At 45.9% G+C, this 17,469-nt stretch overlaps 4 protein-coding genes across 4 annotated transcripts; all 4 read right to left on the bottom strand.

Annotated features, from left to right (window-relative positions):
* Positions 1-5,713: 5,713 nt before the first annotated feature.
* PtA15_7A141 (uncharacterized protein) lies at positions 5,714-6,541 on the bottom strand (the record flags this gene model as incomplete). Its single annotated transcript, XM_053170717.1, has 4 exons — positions 5,714-6,090; positions 6,180-6,240; positions 6,391-6,436; positions 6,504-6,541. 4 exons carry the CDS (start codon positions 6,539-6,541, stop codon positions 5,714-5,716), a joined length of 522 nt encoding a protein of 173 aa, XP_053021970.1.
* Positions 6,542-7,515: 974 nt separating this feature from the next.
* Positions 7,516-8,232, bottom strand: PtA15_7A140 (uncharacterized protein; the record flags this gene model as incomplete). Its single annotated transcript, XM_053170716.1, has 4 exons — positions 7,516-7,608; positions 7,686-7,796; positions 7,874-7,987; positions 8,062-8,232. 4 exons carry the CDS (start codon positions 8,230-8,232, stop codon positions 7,516-7,518), a joined length of 489 nt encoding a protein of 162 aa, XP_053021969.1.
* A 1,047-nt stretch (positions 8,233-9,279) lies between these two features.
* On the bottom strand, positions 9,280-11,344 carry PtA15_7A139 (uncharacterized protein; the record flags this gene model as incomplete). The annotated part of the gene is made up of 11 exons (XM_053170714.1): positions 9,280-9,581; positions 9,695-9,843; positions 9,913-9,959; positions 10,026-10,094; positions 10,174-10,249; positions 10,308-10,366; positions 10,433-10,476; positions 10,555-10,573; positions 10,668-10,917; positions 11,005-11,027; positions 11,108-11,344. 11 exons carry the CDS (start codon positions 11,342-11,344, stop codon positions 9,280-9,282), a joined length of 1,275 nt encoding a protein of 424 aa, XP_053021968.1.
* Positions 11,345-15,241: 3,897 nt separating this feature from the next.
* On the bottom strand, positions 15,242-15,716 carry PtA15_7A138 (uncharacterized protein; the record flags this gene model as incomplete). Its single annotated transcript, XM_053170713.1, has 3 exons — positions 15,242-15,277; positions 15,376-15,489; positions 15,561-15,716. The coding sequence occupies 3 exons, from the start codon at positions 15,714-15,716 to the stop codon at positions 15,242-15,244; spliced, it is 306 nt and encodes a 101-aa protein (XP_053021967.1).
* Positions 15,717-17,469: the final 1,753 nt, after the last annotated feature.

Below are 17,469 nucleotides of genomic sequence, written 5' to 3'. Positions count from 1 at the left end.
GCAATACCTGCCGGTGGTGCTGTTTGCGGACCAAATTTCCACAAAGTGGGGAACGGGGCTGACCACCTATGAGCTGTTGTTTGGATTCCAACCGGTTCTTCCAGTGGAAATTGAGATGCTCACTTATCTGGTGATAGACTGGTTGAAGGTTAAAACTTCCAATGATTTGTTAGTGGCAAGGGCAGAACAGTTGTTACGGCAGGAATCCATTGTGGCTAAGGCGGCGAAACGGTTGCGGGAAAGCTGCGCTAAGGCAATGCATTACTGGGACTGGTGTTGCGCGGTTTGCTTGCGGGACGCGCTCCATAAAGGTGATTTGGTGTTTCTCTATAACCGGAGTTTGGAGTCTCAATGGGGCAAGCTATTTGCTAATTGTTGGAAAGGGCCTTATTGTGTGGTTTCTCAATTCCCCTGTGGCAGCTACAAGCTGGAGGAGTTGGACGGCACTCTGCTAGAAAGGATGGCGGCTGCGGCTCACATCAAGCGGTTTTACACGCGCAGGTCTACAGAGTTTGATCAGACCACGGATTCTGACGACTCAGAAGAGGAGATTTCCTTGCCGGCGGAGGATAACGCGGGAACATCAGATATGAGGGGTGCGCAGTAAGGTAATATGACTACCACACACCCCTTATATTTCATGTTCTGAGGTCAGATTGTTCCTATTAAGGCTGCCCGGCCCCACTATATATCATGTTTGGCCTTTACCCTATTGCTATAAATTTAATGCCGCACAGAATAAACACCATAGAAACATTTCTGAAATTTTTAGACTCTTAATTAAATGTGTAACAAAAAAGCTATACAGGTAGCAGTCATTTTCCTACTAAGCACACCACATACCTGCCACGTACCTATTTTTTCTGTCAAAAATTTCAAAGGAAGCTTCACATGCATTTTTAAATGTTCCCTCAATTTTTTGGAACCCTGGTACATGTAACAAAAAAGATATTCCCTTAGTACACACTTGGGAAAAGGGGGTATGCAAAAAATTAATTAAATCATTTAAAGTTGCTTTTTTGGAATTTTGAATGCATGATAATTCTTTTCAGGATTTTAGATGAATTTTAAGCCTATTTGCGTCACGTAGAAATAAGTAGAATAAACCGGGTACGTACGCGGAAAAGGGGGTACACAAAAACCAGGTACAGATGTGGAAAAACTGGGTACGTTTATTAACCCCCTTTCTTTATTTTGTAGGTTTTTCTGTCAAATTAAAATCCCAACTCCCGTTTGGGATTGCGGAATCAAAACTCCAACTCCCAAAACAACCCCGGGTCAAATTTTGGTCTTGAGGACCCGGGGGAGACGTCTTGAAGCGGTCCGCGCAACGTAAACTCCATTTGGGAGTCAATTTTGTAATTTATGGGAGTCAATTTCTCAACCCCCTATGTTTGATATGCTAGTTTTTGGCTATTTTTATGCGCTGCACACGTTGATTGCACTCACCACACCGGTCATCACTATTGTATGTTGTTGTTGACGGGGAGAATTCCCTCCAGGACAGCTGTTGTATGTTGCTGTTGACTGGGAGGGGTTCCTCCTGGTTGAAAAGGCTTTACAGTGTTGTATGGCCTTGTTGACTGGGAGGCATCTCTCCTGGTCAACTTGGCTTTATACAGTTGTCAACTGGGAGGGATTCCTCCTGGTAGACATGGTATTATGTATGTGCTGCCAGTGGACACAATTGTATTTTGTTGTTGACCAGCAGGGCTTTCTATGCATGGCTGTTGAACCCGCCTGGTGCGTATGCACGCCCAACTGGGAGGGATTCCACCTGAAAAGGCAGGGATGTGATGCATGGCAAGTTGGACTAGGCTTGTCCCAGCTGAGGACTCCTGTGGGGACAGTGCTCAGCGCTAGCAACTGAGCTGGTGTGGCTTAGCACCCAGTGGGATTTTGTAAGCTTATGTAAGCATGTTGTGAAAAAAAAGGCTGGGTAGTGTGTAGACCACTTCTGCCTTCTTCAAGAATATATTTGTCCGGGCTGAGTGATTATTGATGTCTTGGCTCCGCACTGCTACTTTCTGCTAGCCTTCAGCGCTCTGCAATAAGCCTGATCTATAGTGTGATAATCCGCACGTCAAGAAGCTCCGCACTCCGCAAGCACAGGTCCTCAATAGCAATCAAACAAGTAAGCAATATAAGGGTCACGTAAAACTCTTCTAATACTCTAGTATGTCCGTAAATTGTAAGTACAATAATGAGTAGTAAGTAAGATGCTGAAAAAGGGAAAAAGAGAAGAGAAACCATGAGCCTCCACCCCCTTCCTTCCCTCAACGTGCGCCTCTGTTCCCATCCAATCCTGCAATTCAATGCTTTTTAGCACTAGGCCGTCATCTCCACCCGATTTCCATACATCACTTTCTCAGGCTCCATTCCACTCCAAAGCTTGACCTCCCACGTCCTCTGCCTAGCCCCCACCAGTTGGTCTCTCACCAGTGCCTCCGCCCCAGCTGCCCTGGCTCACCGCTGCTATCAGTCCCCGTGTTTGTTCTGCCTGAGTCCAGCCCTACCTGTCGGCTCCGGTCCACCACCCAATCCAAATCCCGCGCTCCGCAATCCTCATAGTCATAACATCTGATCTGTGCATTCTGTGTGCATGCATCTTTCTGTGAGCTTTTCCTATAGTGCTTTCCTGAAATCATCCTCAGTGCTTATGTCACTGAATGCACTCTGAGCTCAGCTGTTTGTGCATTCCCACCCGCGCTATCGCCAAGTGGAAATTCTACCATGCTTGCCAATATAAATCACCACAATGTCTCAGCCAAAGTCACTTATGATTTTATGTTTATGCATTTATGATTTCAATTTTGAAGACCACTATCTGCTTCTTCACATATTTTACACATTTTTCAGATTACCTATTTCTTAACTCAAATCTTTCAAAGATATTGTTGAGAAAACTAGAGGCCAAGGCGGCTTTCCCGCTGCAAATTCTAGTTTAAAATCTCCTCCAATTGAGTCTAGGTCAATTATAGGCAGTCTTGAGAGGTACACCACTGGGTCACTTCCTGTGATTGGTGTTGGTTGGTCCAATGTTACATGATTTGAGAACATCAGACCAAGCTATTGCATGATTGGGATTGTTTCATCCAGCCAATCCACCATCTGCATGACTTGGGCATCTGTTCACCCCAACTTTGCGCAGAACCTCAAAAATACAGCCAATTGGCTGAATCTTTGGGAAGCCAGGTCTGCAAACAAATATGATTACCACAGTTGTTAGAGAGCCTGGTGGTTGTGGGTTTGAGTCACCCTATTTTTGGTCCCTTCTTGCAGCAGCAGGCTGCACAGCTGCATTGCCACAAGTGAGATATGGTTAGGTGAAGGTGGGGGAGTTGGTTTTGCCAACGTTTGACCCACCATTCCCCTTTGGGGATTTCATTGTTGTGGTGGACCCTCATTGGTCACCAAGCCTGAGTGTTTGGTTAGCCCAACCGTTAAAGCACACATTAGGCTAATTTCCCAGTTGCCCAGTGATGTAGGATATCTGCAGCACCCCCAAAATCACTCCAAACTCAACAATCTTGTCAAATACACCACCGGGCAACTGGGACATTGGCCCAATGTGTGCTTCAATGGTTGAGCTAACCAAACATTCTACCAACATGGTTCCACTGCAACCATGACATCCCCAAAGGGGAATGGTGGGTCAAATGTTGGCACAACTGACTCCCCCACCTTCACCCAATCATGTCCCAATCATGGCATTGCAGCTGTGCAGCCTGCTGCCAGAAGAAAGGACAAAATGTTTGTGACTCAAAGCCATCACAGCTTGCCAAGCATAACCATTGCGCTAGCCGGATTTTTTTTCTGAGGTAACGTACTGGGAACATATTACCCAAGAATTCAGCCAATTGGCTGAGTTTTGGAGATTCCGCAGGAAGTCAGGGTGATTGGTTGGACCATTGGTCCCCGATCATGCAGATTTTGGATTGGCTGGATAAACCAATCCCAATCATGTGATAGGTTGGTCTGAAATTCTCCAATCAGGTAATGTTGGGCCAACCAACACCAATCACAGGAAGTGACCTGGTGGTATACCTGCTTGATACCAAGGTGCCTCTTTATTGGTAACAGATAATTTACACCTCCCCATCTCCAAGCTTATTCTTTAGACCCTTTAACTTTGGTTAGACCTCACAAAAAACAATCCAACATTTCACATTTGATTGTGCCTTTGTTGGATGGGGTATCTAATTCCTTGTGCATGAATTTTCAAACATCCCTCTAACAAAACCACATTCAATCACATCAATTTTTATGTTTCAATCATTACATCAGGTTTCTTCTCATAAAATAAGTGCATCTCTTCAAATAAATGGTTGCATTTCTTTCATTTCCATAAACTGCAGGGTCAAAAAAAAAGTTTGTTCACAAAAAATCCAGAGAATCACATGGTTTAATGGTCTTGAGAGGTTTGCTGGCAGTCCAAAGCCATCAGGATCAGATGGTGTCCTGCCATCATTATGAGCGTCATTGATATGCAGACTGTCCTTCATTGGTTTCTCACAATCTTTGCTCTTGACCTGATTGGTACCAAATAAAATATGAATGGCTATGGGCTGAGGGGTATTGTCTTCACTATTGCTTGTACCCTGGCTTCCTTAAGTACTTTTGGGCCAGCTGAGACAGTATAATCTTTTTTTGTTTCCTTTGGAGCTTAGAAATTAGCAATTCAACATTTAATGTGATTGGAACAGAACATGGAATATAGAATATTCCATGCACAGGAAACCCCCTATTGCAATGGCTTTGCTGCTGTAAATTCATGAGTTCAGGGACAATTTCGCATCAGCAACTTCTCCCATTCTTCTCCACAGGCAAGTAAATAAACTCTTAAAAGTAAATTTTAAATATGAAATGCATCTGTAAATTCTGGAATGTGTAAAGGGATAGATACATGAATAAACCCTTGAGACTGTGAGCATCTCATTAAATTTACTCATCCTATCCCAGCACTCATGGATTTTTTCATCTTACTTTGACTGGGCATGGCCTGGTTTTAGTAAGGCAGCCGTGCTGTCTGGAACTAAGAGTTGAATTTGGTGTTGAGGTTGTATGGGAATCCCAGAACCAGTGCATGTGATTTAAGACTGGTGGTACACATGAATTAAGACTGGTGGGATAAGTGATGAATCAAAATGTCAGATAAAAGAAAAAATATCAAAACAACAACCTTTTTTTTCTGAGGGAAAAATACAATCAGATTGATCTCTGGTATTCAAGCAGTGGCATCAAGAAGACCAGAAAACAAAGAAAAGAATTGGGCCAAAGATATCTTGGCAAAGACCAGCTCTTCAGCTTGATGGTTGATTGCTACAATGCAGAGATAGGAAAGATTGTAACCAAGAGTGATTCAAAGCAAGATAAGAGAAGGGAAATCTTACTTTGGCACCCACTGTGGTTCAAACAGCAAAGGCAAAAAGTTTGCTGCTGGTGGTAGTGTAAGGGTTTCACCAAGGCTCCACCCTTACATAAGCTGTGTTGTAATAGAAGCATTTTTATCCATGCTTATACATAGTATTCCCGCTTTATATAGTTTTCATCCCATCTCTCGCCTTCTCCCTCAAGCTGGTCTTCATCCTTTCCTTCCTCTTATCGGCCGATCTTAGGAATTCACATTCTTTTTATAGACTTCTGGCCTTTGGCCCTCCGTCCCTCCGTTCCTTCCAGTGAGGGTTCACAGAACCCTTACAGGTAGCGCCCTTTAGCAATAGTTGGCAAAGCTAGCAGCATGACCTTTGATTGATTGGCTGATGGCACAATCCTTGTTATGGAGCTGCATGCTGATTTTTACCTTTAACACACTGGGGTTGATGGTAATCCCAACAAGGACCATCCATTTTTTGTTGGGGGAGGCAAGGTAGGTGATGATTTGCTGGCCAGCCAGATTTTTGTTTTGGTCAAAGACTTTGACAGGAGTACTTGTTGGATTGAGGGTGGCCCAAGGGTAGACTGTGGTTTTGGTGACCTTTTCCAGAGTGGAGTCATTGATCCACTTCCAAAACAAGACATTCTCATGGTTTGCATGTGACTTGACTTTCTGTTTGAGCTTGATATTGAAGACTTGGAGTTTCTTCTGAGCTGTGATTGAAGAGGGTTTAGATATAGAACAGATGCAAATCAGGATGAATGATCAGTGGTTGCCTGCTAGCCATTCAACCATGACTGACCTTGTAGGGCAATAACGTTTTGGACTGGATGCAGGACTGTGCACTTTTGGTGCTGATTGGTCTTCACATGATTTTGTTGGCATCAGAGAGATTGATTATGATCACTCTGGATCAGAAGCCAAGGGAAGTTTTAGTTTATAGAGATCAGCATGAAATAACCATGCCAAGTATAGCTTACAGTTTTGCACTATTGACTTTGTCAAAAACACACATGTAACAATCTAATTCCATGATGAGCTTGTTGGAGCCAATGGAGGCTGGAAGTCCCAAACAAAAGAGTCAGTTCAGCTGATAAAGCCCAGGACAAATACAAAAGATGAGTACTTGCCCGTCTGTGAGGCAACCAAGCCGCTAGAAAGCATCCTGTTGTTGGTCATAAATTTACCCTTGTCTTTTCCCTCTCCTCTGTCATCATTAGCCGAGTTGTAGCTGTATGTGTGTGCAATTTTGGAGAAATTTCCTGGGCTGTTGTTGAGGGCTGCAGAACTGTTTTCTCAGGAAATGGGGTCTTGTGAATCTTTGGGGGTGGTGTGATTGCCTGGACCAGTCTGGATCTTGTCCCCATCACTTGGACCTTTCTTACCTAGTAACCAAATTGAGTTGACATTACTCAGCCTCCACTAGCCAACCCCAACAAATCAATTAGCTTTGAGCTGGGTGAGGCCATGGCTGTGTGGCCTTTCAAGGGATGGGGTGGGGTTGATTTTGAGTGGCCAGAGCAAACAGACAGCACTGTGCACACAAGATGACAGTGGCCGTTTTGAATGGTCCTTGAGATGACCAAAGCATGGTAGCAATCCCATTGAGATTTATAAATCTTCTTTGGTCTTGTGACCCGCAAGCAGGGCCTTAGTTGATGTGGTTTAGAAATAGCACTATGCAGGGAAAAGGGAACTTGACATCAGTTCCTCCCGGGGTTACGGGGCCCAGGCACTGATCATGAAACATTTACTCTACTCCTTCAATTCCGAGACCCTTCAAGGAGGCAACCACCGTGCTGCTTCCGTTGCAGTATAGCTCAGGCGCTACAATTTATCTTTTCTTTTACGATAGCAAGCAATGAATGCCTCATATACATAGTCGCTATTATTTACCCTGGACAAGACTTCTGACGCTGCTTCAAAGGGGCTGAGCTCATTTATGATGAGCTTTTTTTCCCAAGTGCTGCGCGTGGGGTGCTTTATCCATTTGATTGGGGGGGTTATGAAGCTGGGAGGAAAAGTGATTAGACTCGACACAAAAGTGTGAGTTTGCATGGTGATAATGATGATATGATATTCCAAGTAATGACTGTGGGTGTGTGACAACAGGAGGCACGCGTGAACGGAACAAGAATTTACAGGGTTGAGACAATTGCCAATAGAGAGCAAGCAATCAAGCCGGACGAAGAGGCAACTGAGCTGGCGGAAGATTTCGCGCCTTCGGCGGGCTATTCAATGCACGAAAGGTAAAAGCAGTTAAGATCAGTGATACGAGATAAAGTAGAGAGGAGGGGTGGTAGCTCACAGTGGAGCTCGTAGAGGAGCTAGAGGAGGTCGAAGGGGTAGCGCTAGCGCCGGTAGAAGCCGGAGCAGTAGAATTGGCCGGATGCAAGGTAACACCTGCTTGGGCGCAACTCTGTGCAAATCGGAGCCGAAACGTCAGGTTGTTTGTCCTGGACGATCCGAATTTTTGAGCAATGTTTCTCTACTTACGTTGAGTCCCCAGGCGCGCGCGGTGGCTAGATCATCGCCTGTGCACGAGTTGGCGTAGCATGTACCACTGGTAGTTACGAACGCGGTATTTTTGCAGAAGCAAGCCGCGTCGGTCTTTGATTCCGATGCAGGTAAGATGTGAGTCAGACACCGGGAGTGACTGGCAGATTACGATCAACTGGACATACCTGGGCACATGCGTTGTTCATGGCGGAGTACGCCGTGACGATGCAAAGCTTAGCACAAGCGGGTAACTTCTCGAAAACTTGAGCGGCACTCTGTGCATTAGCAACAGGACCGGTGGCTAAAAGAGTGATGCCAAGTAAGAAGGAGGCTTTGAAGAGGCTGGCGATGGTCATCATGATAGCTACGCTCGACTGATTGGATGGACAACGAACGATGGTAATTGAGCGTGAGGATTGCGGGCTTTGGATGGCTGACAAAAAGCGGGACAGATGGATATGTTTTGTACTCCGAGCGGTGGTCTTACGCCAGGCACCAAAACCCTTCGTCTTAAACGGATTTGGGATAGCTGGTCCAGAGAAAGCTGTTTAGAGTCAAACCATAATGAGCAAGGAAGTGTGTGGATTCCAAATTAGTAATAGTATGAGGACCTGGTACCTCATTGCATATCACATGTTGCTTGTAAGCTCCAGAAGCAAATAATGCGCGATCCGACACCCTGACACCATCTACAGGCTGAGCTGTTGCACCGTCAATTTTGCCATCAATGCGCCGTGACTCCGCGCCACGTCGGCCCTACTCGTCCCAATCGATCCGATTGAGCTTAAGTTATGTATAAGCCAGGAAAAGGAACAACATCGACACAGAAATCAAAATGCAGCATCTAAACACAAAGTGATCATTAGGAATTGCCCCTATACAAATGGTCCCCATTGCGTCCAGCTCAAGTATATTCCAAACGTGCGTTTTCGCATTTCAATGATAACTCCGGACACATTCCAAGTACATGGATGCAATTCACGTGAGCGTGTGAGGCTATTCTATCATCTATTCCGTCCAATCTTGTTCGAGTTATAATTTATGTACAGTTTTCATTCATCCGAGACGTAAACAGATAGAGATGAAAAAATAGTAGCATGAGATTGCTAATGGGACATATCTAACTACATTCCGTCCATACTGTAGCTGCTTCTCTGTGGATCAGTCTGTCTGGATACGAGAAACATCTTCCTACTACGCTATTATGTTCAAATTTACACAAATATCAATGTTCTTGAGAAAAACTAAAAAGAGAGCCCTTGAGACGTGAGCTGCCTGAGTTTCCTGACAGCCGATTAACCCAGTGCTAGGGAGAGGTTCGCCAGGAGCCGGGGTGATTCACTTCAAATCGTAGGGTAGAATAGATGGCCTGAGGCCGGGGTGAAACGACTGGCTTTACTCGACTAGTTGCGTACAGGTGGTGGCACGACTGGCACGACTGGCTTGTCAACGGGGGGTGGCACGACTGGCTTGATTGTGGGGGGTGGCACGACTGGCTTGATTGTGGGGGGTAGCACGGCAGCAGGCTTGGAGCCTGGGGCGGGTGAGGGAGCCACCTTTGAAACGGCGTTTGGCATACCTTTAAAAATCTTGATCGAGTTGATGGCAAAGTAGACGTCTTTATAATTAGACCCTTTCAAGAGATGATCATAACATTTGCCGGGACATTTCCCTTGTGCGTAAGTATTCAAATCCGAGTCTCCACCTTTTCATCGAAAGCGACCCAAATAAACAAAAAGTTGAGAGGTTAGGTATTCTGTTGGGGAAGTATAAAGACAAGGTTGACCAATTCATAAAACAGAGTTGGGTCTGACGTACACAGTGCAATGTTAATGACGAGGTTTTGAGGGCCGAATTTTTTGGCAATGTCACAACTTGCCCCGCTTCTCCAAGTGGCTGTAGGAGTAGGCCATGATTCGGGCGTAGGTTTGCTGTTCATGATATCTTGAGGCACGTCTTGGCGCCGGCTATCAAATGTATGTATCACAGATTAGAAAGTGTAAGCGGAGATGCCATACATGAAAAGTGTCACTGACAATCTCCACACCGAAATTTCTGAAATGGTATACATCACGACAAATACCTGGATTGAGATATGATGAGTAAGAATGCTTATTTTAATTTCGTCAAGAAAAATATCATGGCTTACCGCACCGCCGTTATTGTTGAGACTGGGGCCATAGAAATCGGTGGTGGGATCCTCAACTGAGCATCCTGCCTGTTGATTGGGCCAAGCCAAATATGATTTTTTTTTAGTTTATCCGTCAAGCCTTGTGACGTTCTCGTTCGGCGCTCACGTTGTAGTTGACGCTCGAGTCACACGTCTCCTGAAGTACCTTGCCCGTTTGAATACCAGTGGGGTCATGCGAGCAACTGAAAAGTGGGGGAAATAAATACAGTATTCATACTGACAGGCTTGAGTAATGCTTACCCAGGCGATGTGTGCAGTGTTGCTCTTCCGCGGGTGTTGTCATTCCAGCCTTCGAAGATCTAGTCGGGTAGGGATAACAGATCAGCGATTGAAATGGCAAAACTCGTCGTGGGGTGGTTACCTACATCAACTTCTCCATTGCGAGGCCAGTCTTCCCCATACATCCAGACTGTTGTGTAATTATGCAAACCAATTGACTCAGCTGAGCTGAGCACGATATATAAATGAAAAAATTACAGCCACTTACAAGCAGGCCAGCTGGCGCACTAAGAAACTCAACATTCAATGTAATGTTCAGTACATCTTGTGCGCAAAAAAATCGCGGGGGCTTTTGGAAGATAATTGCGAGGAAAAACTAACGCTAAAAGGTGTGTGATGGAAATCAGCAATCACCAAAGTCCCTGGATCATACCGCTCAAGGGATTCCAATCGAACACTGCTCCTGAGCGCTGTTCGATTGAACTTGTAAGTCCCAGTAGCCGTATTAAGAAGAACAGCAGGCATGGTATCATTTGAAATGTCTTTCTTGGTATCGACAGCAATAATGGCCCGTGCGTTTTCGTCTACGTAGGCCAGGGATAGCTTTTGCGCCTCTTCTTTGTTGACATAACTGGGGTTTTTGGAAAATAACAAAATTGTGTCAGATTTTGTTGAAGCGGTGAGAAATGCAATTTTGGGAATTCAGAATGTAAATTACTATGCGGCAGAGTGAGTGGTATTCTGCAAAAGTTGAGATAAAAATAATTTCCCAGTGTCAGTGCATATTGGAGGAAAACAAGAAGACAAAAGAAACAACTCACGTCCCAGCGATTGATGAAGACCCATGAGTCAAAGAAATTGAACCCAGAAATTGTCTGGGAGTGGCTCCAAATACTGGTTTGAGGCGCACTGGTCCGGCGGTGAAGTCGCGTGAATCCATTATCGTGGCCTGTTGCGAGGACTGGTGCGAGGAAGCCGAGGAGAGCAGTGAATGATTGAAGCCAGACTGCTGTCGATGCCAAAGCCCTGGAACGAGGGTTCATGAGAAGAGAAAACATTTGGATTGCGAAGAAAGTGCAGGATGGGTGAATGAGTGGAGTCAAAGGAGGGGCAGCGGGAATGAGGGGGTGCGGTTATCGCTATAAGCTCAGGATCGACGAGTGCCGAATCAAGGGTCTGGACGAGAGAGAGCAGAAGGGACAAGGATGATTACTACGGATCGTTAGGCTCGGCTTGGACAACCCGTTCTTCCTGTGCAACTGCAACTGCTGGTATTATGTATTATGTACTCATCGTCGTCCCCGCCAAATGCGTATCTACCCACGCCCACTGGCCCATAGTGCATCCCATCATCCATGTACTCTCATGTACTCAAGCCACCTCCACGGCCACTTGCGCCAGGTTGTCAACCTCATGTCACTAGCATGCATGCGCGCCGGCGCGGATGAACCGATGGGCCATCGGCCTCTCGAGGACACAACCGTCTGAGCGGGTCCCACAGTTTCAACGGGTCCGGTTGCGCTGGGCCGGCTGGCATGGCCATGTCAGGACGAGAGAGAAAACGACAAACGACAATTGATCAAGCTAGGAACAAGACAATCTTGGTCACGTTTTACAAAATATGTACCGTGGGCCATCCCAATTGTACTAGTGGTGCCCAGGGATCCCCCAGGCACTTTGAACATTCAAGTCCCTCGCTGCTGCGAAGTACAGAAGTGTGAACTTACCAAGCAAGGCTCCGGTAGGACTTTGCTAATTGCCTAGACGGTGACCGGACCGCTAGGGGACTAACTTAACACAAGTCCCCCCTGGTGGGAGGCTCGCTGTGGCTGGCCGCGAAGCGGCCCCTCCCGCAGGGAGGGACTTGCGCGTAATGGAGGACTTCCCGTCATTTTTGAATAAATCTGGAATTTCAGATTTCGCAGGGAAATCTGGAATTTGGGACTCTGGATTGCTTCGGGGATCTTCGGGGACCTAGATTTCCCTGCGAAATCTGAAATCTGGCGGCTCAGATCTGACTTTCCAGATCGACCGGAAGTCCTCCAATGTCAAAATTTTGGCTGGGAAAGAAATCACAAATGGCTGGAGGAAAAATATTAAGCCTCAGCCAGCCTCCCCCTCAGGTCCTGTGGACCTGCCCCAGAGCCAAAAGACACTTCTGGACCTCAGCTTTCATTTGGCACCAGTCTCATCTCCTCAATCCAAACCATTTGCACGTACTAATGTTTTAAAAATGAAATAAAAACATGAAGAAATGTAAACTAAGGATGCGCAACCATCATGCCTGGTGGATCCTGGATCCGCAAACCCGCAGATCCTACACATGTAGTTATGGTGTTCAAAGTTGGTTTGCATAATTTTATGCATGCATAAATCATAAAATCATAAAATCTTTTTTGCAGGGGACATGACTGTCTGATTATGTAATACAAAATTTCCTCACCAAAATATTTTTATGATTTTATGATTTATGCATGCATAAAAATATGCAAACCAACTTTGAACACCATAAGTGTTGCAGATAGGAAACTCAATTGTGCATATTATCAGAAAATCCAAAAATGGATCTTCAGAGCAATGTATAATCCTTCAGGATTCCTTTGACCTTCAAAACGGATTCCTTCAATCAGTTTTGGAGCTTTTTGCTCAAACTTTTGGGTGAGGGTGCGCATCAGCATTGCCAATGAAACTGTCCATTTGGTTTTTTTGTACATATTTTGCTGATTTTTAAATAATTATTTAGTGGTTTTGGGGTTGAATATCCTTCCTTTCCCTGCCAGACTTCAGACATTAGGTGTGAGCCTCTCATGCGGAGAGCCCTCCGGGCGGGGTCCCCCGGACCCTCCGTTCAAGAGGCTTAGTTAAGCTAGGCTAGGGGAGGTCACCCAGGTCCAAGCACGCAAGCTCGTGATACGGGCCAGACTGGGGGGTTCACAAGAGTGAGACAGAGGGAGGTCCGTGGGCTACTCACGCGCACTGCTCCTCAGAACTCAGCTTAAGCCTCTCCCCCCCCCCTACCGGAGTTCTCCCGTCAAACTCCCACCTGCTGTCTCACAAGTCCCCTTCCTAGCCCAACACATTTTTTCACTTCTTGAGTGCCCATATTGAAATTTTAGGTGGGAGGAATCTACAAAAAGTCTATCATTCCAGGAATAAATTGAGACCTGCGAGGCTCCCAGACTCAAAGAGGAGTCATCAACTTCGTGTCAAGATCTGAGGGTCTGCCAGAAGTGATCTGGAGCTGCCAGATTTCAGATTTCACAGGGAAAGCTAGACCCCCGTAGATCCCCAAAGTGATCCACAGTTCCAAATTCCAGATTTCCCTGTGAAATCTGAAATTCCAGATCTATTCAAAATTGACGGGAAGTGCTCCATTGAATGACTTTCTGTTGTGGTCTGGGAGACTCCCAGAAGTCATCTAGAGCCCAAAAAGCTAGATCTATATATTTCAATTAATTTTAGGGTCTTGAAAAGTTGACTCCCAAAAATTAAATTTTTGACTCCCAAAAGTTGCAGACGTTGAAGAGACTGGATTTTAATGTCCAGCCCAACCAAAATTGGTCCTTGAATTTTTGGGAGTTGGAAAACAAATTCTGACACATCTGTTTGGGAGTTGGGATTTTAATTTTACAAAAAATGACAAAAAAAAGAAAAACTTATAGCTTCTTGCTGGATGCACAAAGCCCACCAAATTCTACAGCAGGCAGAAAACCCTCTGGAAAGCACATGGTGAGCTGCATGGCATTAGCACACCCCAAGAAAGGGGTATGCTACTTTGGGTACAATTTAGTAGATTTCCTACCAAGGAAAACTACCAAAACCTTGGTGCAGGAGCCCCAAGATGCACCAAAAATTCACAGAATTGAGTAAATCACTATTTCTCTAAGGCAGTAACCCACAAACAGAACATGGTTTTGAGGTGGTGGGGCTTTTGCTCATATCTACTACTACCAACAATGGGTAGTTATGTTGTGGTGATATAATCTGGCACACGTGTCAAACGTTTCCATGGAGCAATCAGTGTGGAGTGCGTAAAACACAGATCAATGACGGTGTGGAATGGAGCAAAGCGCAGCACACAACCGAGGGCAGTGAGGCGGTAGCATGCGGAGCTGGACTCAAACTAAGCAGGCCAGCGCGGGCTGTCTAGCGGAGGCGGTGATTTGGGTAAGCCGTGGCAGCCAAAGCAGGCCACATCAGTGGGCGTAGCTGGGGCAGAGGTGGCAAGTGGGATCCAGAAATGATAGGCTAGACAGGGGTGTGGAAGCTAGGGAGAGAGGAGTTCAAAAGCAAGTGAAGGCAAGCAGCAGTAGTTAGCATGAGAGCAGAGCTTGGTGGATGATGGGTGTGCATGTGTATAGCGCTTGGCAGATGACAAGTGTGCACTTTTGAACAGAGTTGGCGGATGGTGTGCGTGGGAGGCAGGTGGAGGATATCTTTTAGTCTCTTTCTTTTCTCTATAAAAATATGGTGGGGGAGGGAGGATTCTGCCTCATACTCCCCACCGAATCTTCTTTACAACTTTACTTTACTTTGCTGAATTTTGTGCTTATCTTACTTTGTACATTACGGAGCAGAGACTACTTTGCAGACTGGCTTTACCAGTGTTACGGTTGAGATTTGCAGAAGTCTTGTGTTTGCTTTACAGTTGTTTTTCTTACGTTTTCATGTATTTTTGTGGTGGGGTTATCTTCTTTTATGCGGCAGAGCTTTATTTTACGTTTGAATTTTGTAGAGCTTTACTATCTTACGTGCTTTACTTTATTTACCCTGCTCTGAGGCCTACAACAGTGTATTTTTTCCAAGAAAGTGATATTAAAGCTTGGAATCTACAGTAGTCTGTACATGCAGCAAGTGAAATCTTGAGGCACTTTCAGTCAACTTGCAGGCCTTTGTGGGCTTACTGGCACTAATCTATTTGTATCATTGCCAACACTCTTCACAGCAGTGTTTGCTCATGCGGCAATCTTGACACCTACTCCTTGACAAGCCTTGAGCGAGGAGAGAAGATAGGCATGAGCCAAGGGAAACACTTTGATAACAATTGTCAAACCAACACAGAGGTGGTTGAGGAACTCCTTGAACTTACCTTTTCTCCCCAGGTTTTGGCAGCCTTTGCATCTTTACCCGAGCACGAGGATTTATTGCAGGAATCACTAGCGGCGAGAAATTTTTTGTTCTTGCAAAGACAGGCAAAGTCGGTCTGAAGAACAAAGTACAGGTCAGTTAGGTCTATTGATTCCATAAATGAATAAAGTGCCCATAATCACGAACCGGGGCACACGGGGAGCCGCTCGACCCAAGAGATGTTGTCAGGCACTGGACAGAGCATTGCGGTAGGCTACTGAAGTCTTGCTCGATAGTCGCAAGGGTGGAAACCAACAAGCTGTAGCCGAGTAGAGTGGTGAATCGCAGCGTATTGGGAAGCATCGTAGCGAGTACTCCGAGTCCTGCGAGGTGGATAATTCGGTTTGTTTTGCTGAATGAGCTGGCTGTGGATGGGAATCGTATTGATGTAGGCTTATAGGGGTGAATATATATTAGGGAGCAAATTTGGTGGCGCGGGGAAAGACGGGACTGCGTACCATGGGAGTAAATAACATCCCAGAGCACTTCCGGCTCCTTCGGGCTGACAACCTGACGTAAAAGGTCAACCGTTGTCGGGTTGCGGCTTGCGGTACTTCTGCCAGTCATCCCACGGTTGGTTGGCTGGCGGGGTGCCTCTGAGGGCAGTTACTCACGAACTTAGTCAGTACCTCTTCTGAGGGGCGGGCATTGGCCAAGTAGCCAGTGGGCGGTGTGATTGCCCCTCCTGGACGGTCAGCCTCCCCGAGCTTAAAAGCCTTTCTGAAGGCCACGCAGGTTCTCCATCTCACAGGGAGGTTTGCCCACAAGCGGTGAATTCAATTTCTGGTGTGAATCCTGGCGGGCCTTTGGCCAGGCCAAACCCATTTTCACTGGAGGCACGGCCTTCACTTCTTGTATAAATAGGTAGCCATCCACCCATGATCCATCAAATGCCCCATGAGGCTTGTGCTGCTTAAACGATTTATGATCCAGCACTTTCGCTTTCTTGTTTGGTTGTCGTACTTGAGAAAATTGGCAGAATTCTTTTGTCCATATCATGCGGGATCCCCCTCATTGACCGCGCAGAATGTCTGGGTATTTTTTACTTCAAACCTGTTAGAAACTCATGGCGACGTCTCGTGACGTCAATTTCTGGAGGATTATTAATGGTTTCTACCTGTTGTATAGATTACAGCTCCAGATAATCATACACGACTTGGAACTAGCTTGCCCCGTATGTGAGCACTGCCTCCGTCCCTGAGGCTGATTCAACGGCCTTTCGTCACACGTTTGGGTTTTGGGCCCTGAAAGGCTTTGCTTTCAGAGGACCGATCACTGCGGATGTATTCATGTCGGACCGTCTATCGGATCATGGCCATCCCAGTAGAACACAAACTTAGCCAAGTCCCTCTGTTACTGGAGGGCGCCATCCTGCCGAGACTTTCTGAAGGAGAGACTGACGTGTTATGTCAGCCCTGCGACCTGAGATCAATTAAAAACAGGAAAATGCTCTTTTGCAATCCTTTTCACGGCCCCATTTCTCCTTGAGAGGCTATGCTTTGGGGGGAAAAATTGCACAAAATGTTGGAGAACCTTCCTACAATTTTCTTGGGGCCTTAAGTGACATTTATCATCCTTTTCGGTGACTTTCATTGGGTCTGCTTCCTTCTATATCACACAGCTTGCAGTGTGCAGTGTGCACTTTGCAGAAGCCAAAACTCTCAATGTTAAAAAGGTGATTGTAGATCAAAGAAATGAGTTGAGGAAAAGGGAAAATGGTACAGAGATAGGACTGGGTTGGGCTGTCATGGAAATAAAAACAACAGGAAAAATGGTCAAGAATGAATGTGTGAGAGTGATGGTAAATTACTAAAAGCGTCCCTATAACTAATTCCCTGATCAGAGAGAGGGTTCCTGCAGCACGGTATCCTCCCTTAATAGAGGGACTCAGTTAATTCGGGCAAGTCCCACCCTCCAGTTGGTGCAATGTACCAAGTGTTGACCACTCTGCCCAGGGAGGCAGGAAATCAGATGGGTTGAAGTAGGACAGTTCCCTTGGACAAGTTGGACAACTACAGATACCATATCTGCAATTTATAGGCGTGTATAAAATTCC

This window comes from Puccinia triticina, chromosome 7A, assembly GCF_026914185.1.
Source record: "Puccinia triticina chromosome 7A, complete sequence".
Lineage (NCBI taxonomy): Eukaryota > Fungi > Basidiomycota > Pucciniomycetes > Pucciniales > Pucciniaceae > Puccinia > Puccinia triticina.
Note: the sequence above shows the minus strand (reverse complement) of the source record. Positions and strands in the feature narration are given on the sequence as shown.